At 50.0% G+C, this 18,675-nt stretch overlaps 1 protein-coding gene across 3 annotated transcripts in view; it reads right to left on the bottom strand.

Moving 5' to 3' along the window:
• Window positions 1-18,675, bottom strand: part of CABP1 (calcium binding protein 1) — a 60,678-nt gene that overhangs the window by 22,652 nt on the left and 19,351 nt on the right. The window contains exon 1 of one of the 3 annotated variants that reach the window (XM_070475410.1): window positions 1,533-2,311. The exons of 1 other annotated variant lie outside the window; for it this stretch is intronic. In XM_070475410.1, the coding sequence (XP_070331511.1) occupies window positions 1,533-2,186 (654 nt within the window). In that variant the 5' untranslated portion in view covers window positions 2,187-2,311. Of the gene's footprint in view, window positions 1-1,532; window positions 2,312-18,675 lie in introns of those variants that run through there. One more of the 3 variants, XM_020901565.2, reaches the window with a different exon arrangement.

Below are 18,675 nucleotides of genomic sequence, written 5' to 3'. Positions count from 1 at the left end.
TTTCATCTCCATAGTGCCCAGCAAACGCCTGGACAAAGCAGGCGATCAAAAAAATTTGATAAATGCAACCGATAGTTGTCATCGATTCAACTGGCACGGTATCCCTTTCACAAGCCAGCCCACTCCTGCCCTAACACCTGACACCCCCTCAGTCATACAAAAGCCACCGCAGTCAGCACAGCGCTGCACTGTCACAGCTCTGCATCCACATCTCTACTCTGGAGAAACTGTTTCCAACTGCCTCAACTAACGAGAGCTCCCGGCAGGAACAAAGCCAGACTGCTGCCCTATCACACCACCACCGCAGCCCCGTGCAACCCGAGCCTACGTGCAGCCGCCTTCATGTCAGACCTCCACCGGCATCAGCCGCAGTGGAGTAGTATTTTGAAAAGGAACTGTGCACATCTGAAGCAAAACACACACGGCCTCCTTGGAGTTCTGATCCAGCCTGGCAAACCAGGAGCTTGAAACAGCTTCTTTACGCTACATCCCAGCACAGAAACGCACAGGCCCGCCCCCACCCTCCATCCCCCACACACCATGCAAATACTCTGATCACATCTATGCATTACACCCCTCCTCGGCTGTCGCAGAACAGTGTCCACACTGTGCCAATGAGTTCGACTTAATTATGGACTTGGAACTAGATGAAATCCTGGCTTCGCTCAGGAGTTCACAGGTCCCTTTCTGCTGAGCCTCTCTCCCCAGCAGCACGGCATCAAACTGTAGATCTGGATTATGACTACGGGGCCATTTGTAAAGGGCAGGTGCCCAGCTGCTTGGGGCTCTTGAGAGAAAAGAAACAAAATGAGCCATTCGCGACCCCTTACCACCTTTCTGACCCTAGAATGCACACTAACTCAGACTAGGGATCTCTGGGTGCTCTTCCACGCCCCACAACTCGAAAACTGACCACTGCCATCCTCGTGGCATTCCTAGATGATAACCTCCTTGAAATACCCTCAAAGTTCCAGTTTGAGCCATAGCTCTTACAGCCCTCCGTGTCTACCCACACACTCCTCTTTTCTCATATTTTTAGCTCTCCTAACTTTTCCCAGGTCTTTGGGGCCATCACAGGCGATGGCTAGGGTCCCTCATCGCCTGACAAGGCAGTATAACCCGAAGTCCCCTCTCTTGACCCCCAGACTCCATGCTCATTCATTGATCTTCTCGGTCAGAGGCCGAAAGAGTGGGTTTGGCGCCACCTGCTCGGAGCACCCCTCCTTGATCCCTGCAAATTTCCAGGCGGTTTGTGGAGGTCGCTCCCTTCCAAGACTGGCCCGTTCTGGCAGGTGGAGGGAGTCTAAGCGGTGGTGCCTGGCCCGGAAGAGGCCCGGAGCGTGGACAGCGCACAGGGTGCTGAATCAGGCACGGGGGAGGAGGAGGCGCGCGGACTAGGGCGCCAGGCGGCGGGAGGACCAGAGGAGTGTGACCTGGGGGGCCGCGGGCAGCGGGAGGAGGGCTGAGGGCGCGCAGCCGCGGCAGGGTCCCGAGCGCCTCTCCAGGGAGCGGGTGGGAGGCGCGGCCCTTACCTGGCCGAAGGCGGAGCTGAGCATGGGGCGCAGCTGGTGGAGGAACGGGTCTGCCTCGGACGCGGCGGCTGGAGCGGAGTCCCCGCGACCTGGGGCTCGCAGTGAGCCCCGGAGGCCGAGCGCCGGGGACAGACCCCGTTCCTCCCCATCCCGCCCGCGGGCCGGCGGCAGCGGCGACGGCGGCGAAGGTCGGGACGCCGCGGCCGGCGGCGCCTCCCGGGGCCTGCAGTGCGCCTGGGGGAGCCCGCGCCGGCTCCCCCGCGCGCCCTCCTCTCGCGGCGCCGGCCGGCACAGGGGCCTCCGCGAACTGGGGTCCCCTGACGGCGACGGCGTGCCAGGGCAGGGACCGGGCAGCCGGCGACTGGGCAGCACTGGCTCCCGGGCAGGGCCGTGGCGGGGAGCCCGGCTGCCCCCGCTCGCCGCCGCCGCCGCCGCCTTCAGCAGAGACGTCTTGGACTCGCTTTTGGCGATGTGCGAGCTCATCGCGGCGGGGCCCGCGCTCTCATGGCCCGGCGGGGGCGGCGCGGTGCGGCGCGGCGCTGGGCCCCCGGCGGGCAGAGAGCGGGGCGCCCGGCGGGAGCCGAGCCCGAGGACGCGCTGGAGGCGGGCGCCGTCCCCCGGCCGCTTAAATGCGGCCCCGTCGCCGCCGCCCATGTGACAGCGCAGCCTCTACGCCCGGAGCCCCGAGCTCCCCGGCGCCTGGCGGTGCGAATCTGGGGGGGCCGCCGGCTGTCCCCGAAGAGTCCACCCCCGGCTCCCCGGCGGCCCAGGTACCGCCGCGCCCCGCCCCTTGCCCCGCCCCGCGCTCGAGGAGCCCCGCTTCCGGGCGGCCCCTGGCGGCGGAGGGGGCGCTGCGGCGCGGAGCCGCGAGCGCGAGGGAAGGGGCTCGGCGAAAGGCCCCAAAGACGCCCAGACCTTGGTGGCGCCGGCGGTGCCCGGGAGCACGCCCAGAGGTTCCCAAATGACCCACAACCGCCGGAACCTCCAGAAATGCTGGCGGGGTGCACTGTCCAGGGGGTACAACTTTCGAAAAGATGACGAGAGAAGTGAAGGAAGTAAACGCGAGACGCAAGGAGGGTGAAGGCAGGCTGTGTTTGACACCGCCACCCCGAACCCCGGAGCCAGAATGGCGTGGAAGGACACTGCTGGAAGGAAAGGCTCCCCTGTATAGGGTCTTCACCCATTCCCAGTACCCTGGAATGGGACCAGGCTGACAGTTCTCAGAACCGAAGAGAAGCCAGGTGGCACCCGCGTAACCTGGACTTTGCAGGGTCTGGTGATGCTCAAGTCTCAGGTAGGACCCATCTGCTGCCCCTCCAGCTCTTGTCCCCCTCCCGCCCTCTTGCCCTTCTAGATGGTAAAGAAATTTCTGCTCTTGGTAGGCAGGCAGGAAGTCCCATAGACCTGGTTTGAATCTCAGACCCCAGCTCTGCCACTTACCATCTGGGTATCTTGAGCAAGTGTCATCAGCCTCTCTGAACCTTGTTTTCCTGTTCTGTAAAATGCCGGTAATAATCATAACCAACTTCTAGGTAACATCTGATGAACTAATCCCATCACCATAAAACCCGAGACTGCGAGCCAGGCGGCAGAGCAGTTCTCCTGGGTTCCCTTACCCTCCTGCTCTCCACCCGGGTGCCTTTTCCCAATAAAATCTCTTGCTTTGTCAGCCCATGTGTCTCCTCGGACAATTCATTTCCGAGTGTTAGACAAGAGCCCAGTTTCAGGGCCTGGAAGGGGTCCCCCTTCTTGCAACAACAGTATCACATAAAAGGCCTAGCCCAGTGTTCACAGCAGGGCCGCAAGTGCAGTTCAGGAAGTTTCCTTCCCTCTGCACCTTCTAAGGCCCCATCCCCCACCTTGTTTAGCAACCAGAGACTTGGAAGGATGGGGTGTGGACCTCAGGCTCTCCCTGTTCTGGCCTCTCCAAATCACTTGGATGATGCCATCCATGCAGGAAAGTGTGAAAGTCACTCAGTCGGGTCCAACTCTTTGCGACCCCCATGGCCTATACAGTCCATGGAATTCTCTAAGCTGAAATACTGGAGTGGGTAGCCTTTCCCTTCTCCGGGGGATCTTCCCAACCCAGGGATCGAACCCAGGTGTCCCACATTACAGGCAGATTCTTTACCAGCTGAGCCACAATGGAAGCCCAGGAATACTAGAGCAGGTAGCCTTTCCCTTCTCCAGGGGATCTTCCCAACCCAAGGAGCGAACCCAGGTCTCCCACATTACAGGTGGATTCTCTACCAGCTGAGCCACCGGGGAAACCCATCCATGCAGGAGAACAGGGCAAGTCTGATCACAGCTTTGACTCCACGGAAGGCTAGATGGACAGATTGCCAAAAGCTACACTTCACTCCTGCCGAGGGTTCACCGCTCTCTGTACTGTCTGCCTATGCAAACATCTCATTCCATACGCAAGGATTTAACAGAAACAGGATGGGAAAAACAGCTGCCCAGAGGCCAAAGTGAAGAAGGGAAATTTCTCTTGTTCTCCAGCAAATTGCTCCCCGCAGCCAGTCCCACTGACAGAGGAACCCGGCGGGCCACAGTCCGCGGGGTGGCAGTCGGACAGGACTGAGCGGCTAGCACTTTCACCTGCTCTGAGGGCCTGAGGTGCCACATCAAAGCCACCGGGGATCCCGGAGCACAAAAGCTGCGGCAGGCTGGGATGCTTCACTGCCGTGTGCCCTCTCTCAGAGTCGCAGGTCAGTCAGCGTCTTACCTGCTCCAGCCCTCAGAGTAATCAGCGCTGGGCAGGATTAACAACCAGTGTCCATTCTGCGTAAATCACAGGACATAAAGTACCTTATCTGAATCCCTCCGGATCTTCTGAAAGCAGTGGGCTGAAGGGTGTTCTAAATCCCCACTGTGCCCCCTCTTGATGAGCTTTCTGAAATTCCCTCAATATTCTTGGGCAAGACCTCTGTCAGCGACCAGTTTCTGAAAACGTGAAGAATCTGGTTACATCACTTATGATCTTAAATAAAACAAATCAAGATTATGTTCATGGGACAAGTGGATGAAACACTTGCCCTCAGATCCTAGATTATCCTGGATATAGGCCAAGATGCCATTTCATTTGTGAAATTTGTTAATTTGGACATTCACTTGACAGATCCTTCTAGAACCAGGTGCTGTGTTAGTCACCTGGGATATAAAGGTTCATCCACTCATTCCACAAACTCTTGAGTGCCTGCTGTTTGCCAGGCACCATGTTAGGTACCAGGGACATGGTGGTAAACAAAAACTCTGTATCCCTAGCAACAGATGGACAACTGGAGATGCACAGATAATTAATGGTGACCAACTGGTGGCATTTAGAGCAGTGAAGAGATATAAAGCAGGTAGGAGAGGAAGACTTAATGGAGGGTGTTACCTTAGACTGTAGTTAGGAAGGCCCTTTCTAAGGAGGGGATGTTTGAGCAGAGATCACAATGAAGTAAGGGAGCAAGCCAGGCATATATCTAGAGCCGGCACTTTTCCGGCAGAGAGGAGACAGGTCAAAAGTCCCAAGAAGGGGGACTTCCCTGGTGGTCCAATGGTTAAGATTCAAGCTTCCAATGCAGGGGTGAGAGTTTGATCCCTGGTCAGAGAACTAAGATCTTACATGCCTCGTCATGTGGCCAAAAAGTAAAAAAAAGAAAGAAAGAAAGAAAGTCCCAAAGAGGGGATGATATGGCACATTCCTGGAGAAGCAGAGACAAGTGGGGCTGGGGTGAAAAGTGGGAGAGCGATAGAGATGAAACTGGAGAGGCAGGTAGGGGTCAGAGAGTCCAGGGCTTTGGGAGTTTTTTAAGTATCAAGGAAAACCACTAGCAGGTTTGTGGTAGAGACAAGGCACCTGGTTGTTTACGTCATTCGGGGAGCACTGGTGGCTTCACAGCAGGTCCGTCGCCCGGATGGAGACGCGGCAGCGTGGAGACAGCCAGGCGCTGTCGCACGGAGCAGGTGAGGGAGGAGGGTGGCTTGGACTAGGCCGAAAATGGGGGAGGCAGGAAGGGGCGGTCAGTGTCAGGAGATTCGTAAAGAATCACAATAAGCTTCAGTTCCTGCTCTCCAGGAATTTGCACACGTGAAAAAGCAAAAACAAAAAAGAGGATAAACCCTGCTATAATATCATGGGAAATGTGCAATCAGGGCAGGACAAGCTAGATTATCTGGGAGTACCAAGCAGAACCCTTAAGGGAGCTGGAGAAGCATCAGAGAAGGTGACATTTGAGCTGCATTTTGAAGAAGTGAAATTCCACCAGGTGAATAAGGAAGATAAAAGGAAGGTCATTCCAAGGAAGGGGGACAGCTTCTGTAAAGGCTTGGGAGTGTGAACCTGCAGAGGGAGTTTGGGAACTATCTATGGTTTGTGGGGAGGAGGGATAAGGGCTGGAAGACTTGGAAAGGTGATTGGACCAAACTGTGAAGGCTCTGGAATATGATATAGTCAAGAATCTGTCCTTTATTCTACAGACAAGACAGATGCCTTGACGGTTTTATGCATGCATACAGGACATGAGCAAAACTGTGTTTTTGAAGAAAATGATGATGCATTGTGGAATGGACTGAAAGGACACTGAAGGCAGGAACAACCAGGAAATTAGGTCCACTTCTTTAACACAAATGCTCAAGTCCCCACCACGTGCTAGGCATTGGAAACAGAGCAGTAATTAAGGGAACACTGTGCCTTTCTTTATGGATTGTAAGTCTGATGGGGAGGTAATAAGGACTAAAAGTAGACTCTGGGTCAAATTCAGGAAATGTTTCAGAAATTTCACTGTTAAGACATAGGAAGTTCTGGATGTAGAAAATAAGAATGGCTTGCCTCTCTGGTTTTTTGCCATGAATGGGAGTATAGTTACTGCAAAGAATCCTGCCACGTAGAAATAATTTTTTAAATAATCCTTTTGGATTATACATATTTTTATAGCTTTTAAAGCATTGTCACATAAAGCCTCTCACTTGCCTTTAAATGTTATACACATTGCAGTTATTAACTAATTATATGTTGTTGTGTTATTTGACTGCATAACCCTTAATGAAAGTTATACAAAAGAAGAGCTGTCGTGAAGTGCTGGAAAAAGGACAGTTAAAAAGAGAAGATGGGTCTGGGACCACATTAGTCTAGAGAGAACAGTGTGTTTAGCTGTCTTGGTGTCTCATTTCTAACAGCATGCATTCAGAGGAGTAAGGCAGGATTAAGGGCAAAGTTTTTAAAATGTACACACATCTCTCATTTAAAATGCCTCAGTCTGATGATGTCATGTCCCTGTAGCAAACTCCTTTAAAAACTCTTTCATCCTGACCAGACCTTACGTCATGTTCAGAGTCATGAAAAAGGTGGACAGCGGTGCTCGGATTAATTCTCGTGACGTTTCCTGTCAAGCTGGCTCCTTTCTGCCACTGTCAGAATCAAAATTTGTACTTAATCTCTCCCTTGTTTTCAGATGACAAAATCTCTCTGTTAGGTTTCAGAAAGCTGGGATTACAAAATGTTCTTGTGGCTTTAAGTCCTCTGTGGTGATTGGGGAACTCGAGAAAGGATTAGATGAGAATTTTTTTTTCAAAGGGTCGGGGGGAGGGGAGTCAGTGAACTGAATAGGGGATTCCTTTTCGGATATCTGCCTTTGGACCCAAATGTTCATCACTTAAGAGGATTCCAAGATTTTCAAAATAAAATGAAAAGGGATGTGGATTATAAGAATATATATGCAGATGTCGACACTGGACTGTATGTTTGAAACTAGACCTCCTGCTGTGTATGAATTATAACTCAATACAAAGAAAAATCAAGCAAGCAGAACAGACAGAGCAAAAATAATTAACACTGACAAGTAGAACCAACTACCAGACTGTCTTAGGGACATGAATTATGATTTTCAAAATAGTGGGGACTGAACTCCATTGGAAGAGGCTCTGACAGTGAGGCCAGGGTTTTCACCAACTGATTCCTATGTAGGCCATTAGCCATCCATGGTTTTGGGGGTGCAGTTTGTTTGTACCCCTCCTCCTAGCCAGCAAATGCTGTGTTTACTTGTTCCCTTGTTTCAAGGGCAAAGGAGATAAAAAGCATAGATGAGGGAAATTCATGGGGTCGCAAAGAGTCGGACACGACTGAGCGACTGAACTGAACTGAACAGGTGACTGGTCAGAAGTTACCATTTTCTTTTAAGGACAGCCTATCTGATCTCCAAGTATGAAATATATCATCACCATCATTCTCATTCAAAGCATTCCTCTTAGCTTTGTGTTAACATCCCCCTAACCCAAAGCAGTTCTCAGCCTCTCTGAGATCTTAACTGGATACAAGAAGTGATCTCACCCCTGGCACACCCCTACGCTCCTGTCTGCTCTAGCAGCGTAGACACATACCCTCCATATACAACACACCGGAAGTCACCATTACATCCATACAGTTTCCATCAGCTGAAATGCAACCTATGTTGAGATGACCCAAGGACATTCCAACAATGCTGGCCTCCTTTATTATCTATCTCCCCCACTAGACTGTGTGTTCCATGAAAGCAGAGACAGGGTTTTATTCACTACTGGATGTCCAGCATCTAGCAAGGTGACCGACACATAACAGCACAGTAGGTGCTCACCTGACATTGAGTGAACGAGTCACAAATTGAAAGCAGCAAAACATTTGTTGTTTTTATAGAAATTAGTTCCCTCTGTTTGGACTCAGTGGTGGGGAAATGGAATTGAAGAAGATTCCACATGGCTTGCTTTGTTTTCCTCCATCAGACAGATTGTGTCTGTTGTCTGTATGTGCCGCCTGGATCCTGAGTCACCAGCCAGCATAAAGGTACATGTGACCTTTTAAGGACCAGGCATGTTTTTGCCACAGGCAGGAGGGTTCTATGCTTTAATTGCCTGGAGGTTCCATCCAAAATTCGAGTCAGCCAACAGTGCGGTCTGTGAGCAGGGCGGTTACATCTGCGGCACTTGGAGTTGAGCCTGGCCCCGACACCGGAGCGGACCTCCTGGTTCTGCACAGTTGAAAACAAAGTAGCAATGGCCACTCACAGTGCTGCATGGAAAGGTAGAGCTTGCTCATGCAATCACCTAAAATAACAGCCTCTCAACAACCTAAAAATTAGCAGAAGGATGGGAGGCACTTGGGAGCGCAAAGGTAGAACTATTTTCCAATTGATATGGAAGTATTTCAATATTTTCACAACTGGAGCATATCAGCTCATTTCCAGCCCTAAGTAGTAATATCAGTAGAACTGTACCCACCACAGGATGCTTGAGAAGCCTTTGTTCCCTGTTAGATGAGCTACATAGGCAGCATCTTTGCCTGGACATCTAAACATTGTGGTTTCGCTGACAGGGCCTTGCTGGGAAGCTCCTTCCCTTACAGAGTGCTGAGATAATTTTCCTTAAGCAAAGATGACATCACTGACCTGAAGGCGGATCCAGGCAACTGCCCTATCTGGGGAACAATCATTCCTGCAGGTTTGTGACTCACACGAGCAAGAGAGAGAGAGAAAGAAATTCGGAGACCTTATCAAGCAGATCTCTGCTCTCCCCACTCTGACACAGCCAGCCCCATCCCCAGGCTATGTGTAACCCGGCAACAAGGATGGACCCGGGGACCAGCTGGGTGAGGAAGGTTTGGAGCTCAAATTGCCAAAGATGCTTCAGATTTTAATGGAGGAGGGCGTTTAGAAGAGGTGCGGCAAATTCTCTGCCCTGGCAACTTCACTTTCTGTTCTCTTTTTATCTGCTTTCAATATTTCCAATTAATCTTGGAATGAGAGCCCCAGGCAAGAAGCCAGCGGTGCCTGAGGAATGCTAAAGAGCAGACTGAGCCAGGGAAACAAATGCCAGCAAGGGACCCCACAGCAAAGAGACAGACACCGTGAGCAACACTCCCGTTACCATGAGGCTCGCGAGGCGTGTGTGCGGGTCTCCGCGTTGGCACCATCTGCCAATTCCTCAGGAGGACAGAACAAACCAGTGAGGCATGAAGATTAGATTATGTAATGCGCGAGGATTGCTGTTTTCAAAGAGGAAACAAATGGAACGAATTGATTTGCTTGTCAGAGTCATGTCAGTAAAGGAGACCCACTCCCTCCTCTTCCAAGAGGACTTCATTAAAGAGGGGGATGATTTCACAGATTCAGAAAATGTGAGACCACGATGGACTCCATCCACAAGAGCAAGTCCAATTTCCAGAACTGCACTGACAAACCCGCTTCTGGTCCCCTGGCCTGAAAAATGACTATTCAGCCACTACCTAAAAGGTACCAACACGCAAGGAACATAACTGCCAGTTGCCAGCCACGAGATTCAGAACCTGGGCGCTTTGCCTGAACTGAACTCGCTCGCTTCTGGGGAGGGAAGCAGCATCTAATTTTTACTTCAATAGGGTCATAGGTATATTCCAAGCTCTAAACAAGTGCTTCTTTGATAGGGTGAGGAGGTGTTCTGAAAAGTACGTACATCGGGAAGGAGAATTCCTTGCATTTCTGGGATTCTTTTGTCAAAGCTGGCTTCTCTCAAAATGTCCACCTTAATACTTTTTATAGAATGTTCAGTAGATCCAAAGAATGAACACATGATAACCTTGAACCTCCTGCCACGGGGCCATCCCTAAAGGTTTCATTGTCTAAGACATCAAGATTTAAATGTCAGGTAATGAAGCCTGCTGTACCAAATATTTTTCCATTTTCCCTTCCTGATCTACTGTCTGACCTGGGATGCTCCCCCGTACAGACTCCATGGACTTGATACAGTAGCTTCCATTTGGGTACAGCCAGTGGGAGGTGGCAGCAGCAGACTGGAGGGCAGAAGGACACTGAGGATGATGTATTTATTTCCCTGGTTCCCTCCCTGCCAGATGGCCTCAGGTTGGTTATGTCTTTTGATAAAAGGTCACTGCTCCCTTTCAAGGCAGCCCTTTCCACATAGCTCTCTTTCTGCGTTCTGGAATTTCTCCCTCCCTTTCAACTTTTAGCTCTAGGAATGGTAAAGACCCCAATTATTCCTAGCCCCCTGGATACTGCACACAGTTCAGTCGTGTTCGACTCTTTGCGACCCCATGGACTGCAGCACACCAGACTTCCCTGTCCATCACCAACTCCCGGAACTTGCTCAAACTCATGTCCATTGAGTCGGTGATGCCATCCAACCATCTCATCCTCTGTCATCCCATTCTCCCGCCTTCAATCTTTCCCATCATCAGGGTCTTTTCAAATGAGTTAGTTCTTCACATCAGGTGGCCAAAGTATTGGAGTTTCAGCTTCAGCATTAGTCCTTCCAATGAACATTCAGGACTGATTTCCTCTAGGATGGACTGGTTGGATCTCCTTGCAGTCCAAGGGACTCTCAAGAACCTGCTCCATATAAAAAAAAAAAAAAAAAAAAAGAGTCTTCTCCAACACCACAGTTCAAGAGGATCAGTTTTTTGATGCTCAGCTTTATGGACACTCCACTACCCCTGTGATTTCCCTACACTTTACCCAAACCTTTGTAAATAGTCCCTTTATTAAACCCTCCTCTAATTATCTAATTTGAACATACCATCTGCTCCTTATAGGGAACCTGACTGATACACTTACCACACCTGTCAGTCTGTTCCAGGCCCTGCACCACAGATTTTTTTAAAGAAAGAGTAGCAAAATGAATAATACAATATGCTACTACTTTATAGTTATTCTCAATGTTCACCTTTTCACAACGCTATAATAACAACTTAAAGATAAAACCTAATTCCTCCTTGCAACATAATTGTGCAGTAGCGTTTGTATGAGCTAAATATAAATCGAGAACAAGCTTTTTCATGCCATCAAAATTCATGTGAACAATTATAAAGAGAGAGCTACAGAACTGATGCCCCCGACTTGAGATTTAGCAGAAGATTTATTCCAGTATTTAAATCAACCACGCAAGTACTCAAATGTCTACTACATGACCAGAAAGATGGAAATCTCACAGTGAGGAATAACATTGCCATGGGCTCTGACATGGTGAAATGTGGTCTTGTTTTATGCAACAAATGTGTTCCTAAAAAGTTGAATAGAGACTGTATTTCCATAAATCAAGTAATAAGTTGGATCAGGGGGACCTCACTATTTGAACAATAATTTTGTAAAATAATCACCCTTTGATCTTATGAACCAATTCCACTTTTTTCATCCATCCAGAGTACTTCAAATGAAATTTATCTTTAGTCTTGGTCTCCTTCCGTGCTCTCGGAATAGCAGAATTTGTGAAATGGAATTCAGAGGAAAGATAAGGGAACTACCATTTATAGACCACACTTAGAATGCTAGGCAATTTGCATCTGTTAGCACATTTAATCCTGGAGGTAAATGCATATTCTATCATTCCCTTATTTTCTCCTTCTGAAAAAAAAAATTATTTTGGCAGGTATGGAATTGAAAAATCCACTTTTTTTTTTTTAATGAGAAAACAAGGCAAAAATATTGTTCAGTGCAGGGCCATAAACACTGCATTATTCCCCAACCTCAATGGCTTCCCACTGCTCTTAGGATCAAGTCCAAAATTCTTCAGAGTGCCACCATTCCATTTCAGTTCTCTCAACCATTCCGGCTTCTCCCCACTCGAAGGCCCTTGTGCTCTGTTCCCAGATCTGTCAGCAGCCTCCCTCTCCCCTCTTCTCCAGACTGAGACGCATCCGTCCGGTTTCCACTTGGCTGACACTTGCCAGGGAATGTGTGTCTCCCCAGCTGGGGGTGTCACTGCACCCCCAGATCAGAACACCAGTGAAGAACTGAACGCTCAGTTGTTGCCTAACTGAACCCAGGAGGACTGTCCTGCCCGATGATGGCCATTTCTTTACCAATTCTTTGGACCCAGGTTTCCTTTGGTCCCCTGGGCCTGGCAAAGCATCCCTCAGTAATGAAAAAGGTCAAAAGAGCCTCTGAGGTTCAAGGTGTTTGCTTTCTCTCTTCCCCTCAAGTATATACCCAGGCACTCCCAAGACCTGAGATGAGGGGAGAACATGACAGCACCCAGTGCCCCAGTGGGAGCATAACGTTCCTCCCGCTTCACGCCTTGGACTTGTCTGGCTTCCAGCCCCGTGGCTTGTGGATGCTGCGCGTGCGCGAGAGGATTACTGACTGTTTATCCCTCCACCCTTGCCCGGATGTTGCAGCTGCACATTTCAGCCTGGTCTGTTTGAGAACAGGAAGCAGTGTTGAAATGGGAGAGAGATTCAGAAGGTCACTGAGGCAGTCAGGATGGGCTTGGAAGGTAGTGAGCATCACCCAGTGACAGGCATTGGACTAAATGACCCCAAGAACTTTGTGTAGAAGGGACCAATGTGTCCATTTTACAGATAGAGAAAATGAGGCTCCTGTGGCTTGACGGACTTGTCCACAGCCACCAGTAATGACAGTCCTGGATTTGAACCCAAGTTTCTCTAGATCCCCAACACCCATGCTCTCTTAGGCTCTTGCTCCTCCTTCAAAAGTAAAGTTTGTTTTCCTGAAGTGTAGTCATCACTGGGAAGGAGTTCCTGCTCTCCTTCCCTGGTAACTCGGAGCCACCTGCCTGCCTGGGTTCATGTCTTACCTGTATGCCTTTGAACTAGTCATGTCACCACCGAGCCTCATCATCATTATAAAATGACACTCCTGCCTGCCTTCCACTACTCAGAAAAATGAATTTTTCTACCCATCAGATGCCAGGTACTGTGCTAGGTAAGTTCGGGGTGTGCAAAAATAGAAGCGATCGTGTGAGATAGTGTATGAATGAGATAGTGTATGAATAGGCAAATGAACTCCAAAGCCTTTTAATAATATATGTAGTGGGCTCTGAGACTTCCTTGGCAGTCTAGTGATCAAGACTCTGTGCTTCCATGGCAGGGAATGCGGGTTTCATCCCTAGTTGGGAAACAGATTCCTGAATGCCCCACGGTGTAATATTCATTGGAAGGACTGATGCTGAAGCTGAAACTCCAATACTTTGGCCACCTGATGTGAAGAACTAACTCATTTGAAAAGACCCTGATGATGGGAAAGATTGAAGGCGGGAGAAGAAGGGGACGACAGAGGATGAGATGGTTGGATGGCATCACTGACTCATTGGACATGACTTTGAGTGGGCTCTGGGAGTTGGTGATGGACAGGGAAGCCTGGTGTGCTGCAGTCCATGGGATTGCAACGAGTCAGACACAACTGAGCGACTGAACTGAACTGTAGCCAAAAAAAGGGGGGGCCTTCCTGGTGGATGTAGAATCCACTTGCCAATGCAGGAGACACAGGTATGATCCTTGATCTGGGAAGATCCCACGTGCCACAGAGCAACTAAGCCCATGCACACAACTACTACTGAGCCAGTGCTCTAGAACCCAAGAGCCACAACTGCTGAAGACTGCGCACCCTAGAATCTGAGCTCCACAACAAGAGAAGACCTCAATGAGAAGCCTGCACACCACAACTAGAGAGCAGCCCTTGCTTGCTGCAACTAGAGCAAAAGCCCGTGAAACAATGGAGACCCAGCACAACCAAAAATAAATTTAAAAAAAGGGTTCTGCCAGTATATGTAGTGAGTTAGATGATAGCAAGTACCATGCAGAAACATGAAGCGAGGAGAGGGGATAAGGAGTGTGTTGCATGGGTAAAATTTTAAGTAGAAGGGTCAGGGCTAGGTCTCTCCTGAGATGTCGGGATTTGAGAGGGAAAAAAAAACAAAACCTGAGGAGATGAGGAAAGAATACTGGGCAAGTTTGGATCCATTTCCCCTTAAGAACAGATGAGATCTAAACAGGGCCTGGCATCCCCATGAAGCCTGCCATGCGCCAGTGGGCCTCCATCATCCAACAGTGGGCAGCGCTGCAGTGGGTTCCTCTCAGCTGGCTCCTGAGGAAGTACCCGCAGCCTGTTATCGGCATGAGGATTCACAGCCAACAAGCTCTTCCCTTCGTCTCCAGAGAAGTGGGTGTTCCCATCAGTGAATTGCAGAAGGGTCTGCCATGCCCTTGGAAATGTCTGATTTTTGCTCCACTGAAAACAAAAAGAAGCAGGAAGATGGAATGGGGGCCTGTGCTGACATTTCACTGCCATGTCCCATCTTGGCCAGGTGCGCGAACACACGTAGAGGCTCATTCACACAGATGCATCTGCTCAAAGTCCCTAATGTAGGTTCAAGAGTGCTGGTGTATGCCTGCTTCCAGGCCCCAGAGCTCTGCAGAGAAAAGTCTCTGCAGAGAAAAGTATCTTAGTCTGGGAGAAAGGTATCAAGCCAGGCCTTGGCCAGCTGTCCTTTCAGCATACATTTTTTAAAAAAAATATATCACAGGAACCAGGATGATGGGATAGAGCCCAGTGACTATCCAAACTGGGAGGCCACTGAGGCCCAGAGGGGTGAAATTAGCTGTCCAAGGTCACACAGCAAGCCTGTGAAAAATCCCAGTGTATTCATGCTGCCAACGAATGCTCTTTGAGTGCCATATATGTGCCAGGCACTAGGGTTATGACAGTAACAAAAATGGACAAAAATTTCTGTTCCCTTGAAGCTGATGTTCTAATGGGAGGAAACAGACAATTAAATGATAAATGAGTAATATATGTAATGTGTTGGATGATGGCAACCACCACGGAGAGAAATGAAGCAGGCGAGGGGATCAGGAGTGTTCTGTGTAGGTGCAGTTTTAAGTCGAAGGGTCAAGGAAAGCATCACTAAGAAGCTGGCATTGAAGCACAGACCTGAAGGAGCTGAGGGAGGAGGACAGGCCAGGATCTAGGGAAGAGAGTCCCAGGAGGAGGAAGCAGAGAGAGACCAAAGCAGGGACGCTCCACTCGCGCTCCCAGAAGTAAAGGAGTCCCGTCAGGTAGGAGCTTTGTAGGCTGCTGGTAAGGACTGTGGCGTTTACTCCAGATGAGATGGAAAACCACTGGAGAGTCCGGGGCAGAGAAATGACATCGTCTGACCCAAGTAAAAAGGCTGAAGCGATGATCGCTCATTCATTCATTCATTCATTCAAGCTTCTTAGGCACCAGGCACTCTGCTGATGACAAGACAGACACACCCAGAGTGAACCACAGGGCACTTGAGGGTGTATTTTGTACTGACTGGAGAGTCCAGACCAAGGAGAAAGGAGGCCCGGCCATGGCCTTCCCCGACCACTTGCCTTCCCTCTCTGCAGGCCAGGGCCAAGGGCCCCAGGTAGCTGCAGGGCTCCGTGATCCGGAGGCTGCTAGAACCTGCAGGTTATAAATAGTATCTCCTGCGGCTGGGAGTCAAGCTGCTCAGTCTGAATGAGTCAGAGGCTCAGAGCCACAGCCCCCCAAACTGCAGCGTCACTCCTAAATCCCACCATTCCATCCCGGGCTCCCCCACTGACCTCCTAATTAAGGCCTGGCCTCTGCTTTTTTTTGTTGTTTGTTTGTTTTTATTTATTTCTTTGACTGTGTTGGGTCTTAGTTGCAGCATGTGGGATCTACTTCCCCGACCAGGGATCGAACTCCAGGCCCCCTGCATTGGGAGCATGGAGCCTTAGCCACTGGACCACGAGGGAAGTCCCCTGGACTCTGCTTTTTACCATGACTTCTCTGACCCTGTCACTCTCCCCTGACCCCAGGCTCAACCCCCTGGAGCACCAGAAGGCCCACTGGTTCACTAGTTCTGGGAGGCAGGATTGTATAATATTTAAAAGCTCAAGATCTACACTTGGGCTTACTTGGATTTCAGGCCTAACTCAGCTACTTCCTGGCTGTGTGACCTTTAGCAAGTTACTTCACTCTGGGAGCCCCATATTCCTCATTCAATAATGAGGAAGAATAACAGTAATAGTACTATGGTACTAATACTACTGTGATATTATGATGATAATAACTGCACCTACTTCATGGAACTGATATGGGGAATTCAACAAGATACTCCACATAGAGTGCTTAGCCCAGAGCCTGGCATATAATGGCCATCAATTAACGGAGTGACTGTCACTGTGCTCAGTTAGATTCTAATCTGGAGAGGGGTAATAATAAATTAGAAAATGACAGCTTTCATCTAGTCTACAGAACATCTACCAGGTGTTTGTAGTATGGGTTCCTGACATATAATGCCATATCTCTCATCTTCATAACCAAGCAAATTTCGCCATCTCCATGTCACACAGGAAGAAACAGACTCGGAGAGAGCTGGATGACTTGTCCAAGCCCCACGGGACCTGGTGAGGCAGCATCTGACGTCAGCAGAAAGGCTTAACCAGCCCCCTCTGACTCTGGGGACAGGTGCAGACATTTTCTTCTAGCCCACCCGACACGTGATGTTCCAGTGAGCAGAAGCGGAGGGGTCAAGGGAAAGAAGAGGGGCAGGTGGGAGGGGTGCAAGATATCTCTGCTTCCTCTGACCATCCCTCCCACCTCCCGAGATGAGAAGCCCCCTCTGAGCCACACCCCCAAAGCCTGGACTAGCTCTCCTTTGGGTGATACTGAATAAAAGTCTCTCTGCCTAGTGGCTGCCAAAACATTGTCTGCTTAATAATTTTTATATGTTACACACATTAAGGATGAGGGTGATGGTGACATTCCGACTTCCCTGACACCACGCCCCAACTTTGATCCTCCAGGGTTTTATCTGGTCCTCCTCCAAAACCTCCAAGTTCCAGAAAAATCTCCTTAAGTCCCCGTTCTTCCATCCCCACCATGCTAGGAGCCTTATAAACCAATAGAAAGGGCACACATTTGGCAGTGAGGTAAATCTGAGCTCCCTCCTGTCTTTGTCACTTCCTAGCTGTGTGACCTTGGGCAAGTCACTTCACCTCTCTGAGCCTCAGTCACTTAGCTAATGCATATTTAGCAATGTGGTCAGACAGGAAGCGACATTTATTCTGAGACCCAAATGATGAGAAGACCTAGAGACCTGGCTGACTGAGAGACCTGGAGGCAAGGAAAGAGGAGGCAGGAAGACCTCCAAGGGAATAAGCTTGCTGTATGGAGTTTGTGTGGTGGGACTAGAGTGAGCCAGGGTGGGGAGAGAGAGAGGTGAGGTCAGAGAGGTAGGCAGGTGCTAGTTCGCAGAGCTCCCAGTGACGAGTATCCCAACTCCTCACGCTTGTCTGCATTTGGGGAGATGATGCATAGATCTAGCACAGGGCCTGGCATACAGTGGGCGCTCAATACGCAGTCACTATCACGATGACGAGTGTTCCTCGCCCTCCTCCTCCTCCTCCTAGGGACCCTCGTGTCCTTCCCCTGCGTCTTACCCACCTCTGCCCCACTGTCTCTCCCTGGTCCCGGGAAAAGGACCGGGAGTCGGCAAGTGTCACAGCAGGAAGGAGGAAGCATTCCCCGTTTCTTTCTCAACCCCACCCCCCAAAAAAAACCCTCCCACCGCAGCCCAGTGATTTTCCTGCCTCTCACAAGGCGATTTTATTAAACATCTCGAAAAAATATTCTCTCACTCCCTCTCTCTTTATTTATAAAAATCAACTTAACACCCTGCTCCTTTGTTCTATTTGGAAACTGGAACAGCCTGGTTTATATTTAGCTGAAATCCTGCTCCTTTCCCCACAGATTCCGGCACAGCCCGATGAGCTAGAGGGGCTAAGGAAGGAGGAGGGGGACAGGGGTAGGAGAGGAAAGAGCCACGGGAGGGACAGACAGTGCCGTCCCCCGGGAGCCCAGGTCTCCACCAAGTCCGAAGGACCCGGAAGGGTAGGAGCTGAGCTCTTTCCAGGACTTGGGGTGATCCAAGTCCAGGCTTTGCCCATCATCCTGTCACTCTCTAGTCCCATCCAGGTATCCCCAGAAGAAAAGACAAGGGGACGGAATATGGAGAAGAAAGACCCCAGCCTTAATCTGGAACCAGGCTTGGAAAGACTGTGTAAGGCAATTATTACACAGTGGGGGTCTGGGTTCACATCCCGTCTCTCCTCTGCCCCTCAGGAGCTGGCTGCCCCCCAGGAGGTTGATGTGCCTGTTACCATGCCCTGCACACAAATAGTGGCTGTCATTATCAGTCACTGTGGGCTGAAGGAGATCTCTCAACTCCTCAAACTTTAAGACTCCCCACAAAAGCTGCTTCCTCCATGAAGCCTTCTCAGATTAAAACTTGTCTTTTCAGGTGACAGCACTGGGTTAGACACTGGGGTTATGGAGACAAATGTGCAAGAACACTTGGGGCCTCCAGTGTGATCAAAGATGGACACACATAGTTGCCACAGAGA

This window comes from Odocoileus virginianus, chromosome 12 (assembly GCF_023699985.2).
Source record: "Odocoileus virginianus isolate 20LAN1187 ecotype Illinois chromosome 12, Ovbor_1.2, whole genome shotgun sequence".
Lineage (NCBI taxonomy): Eukaryota > Metazoa > Chordata > Mammalia > Artiodactyla > Cervidae > Odocoileus > Odocoileus virginianus.
Note: the sequence above shows the minus strand (reverse complement) of the source record. Positions and strands in the feature narration are given on the sequence as shown.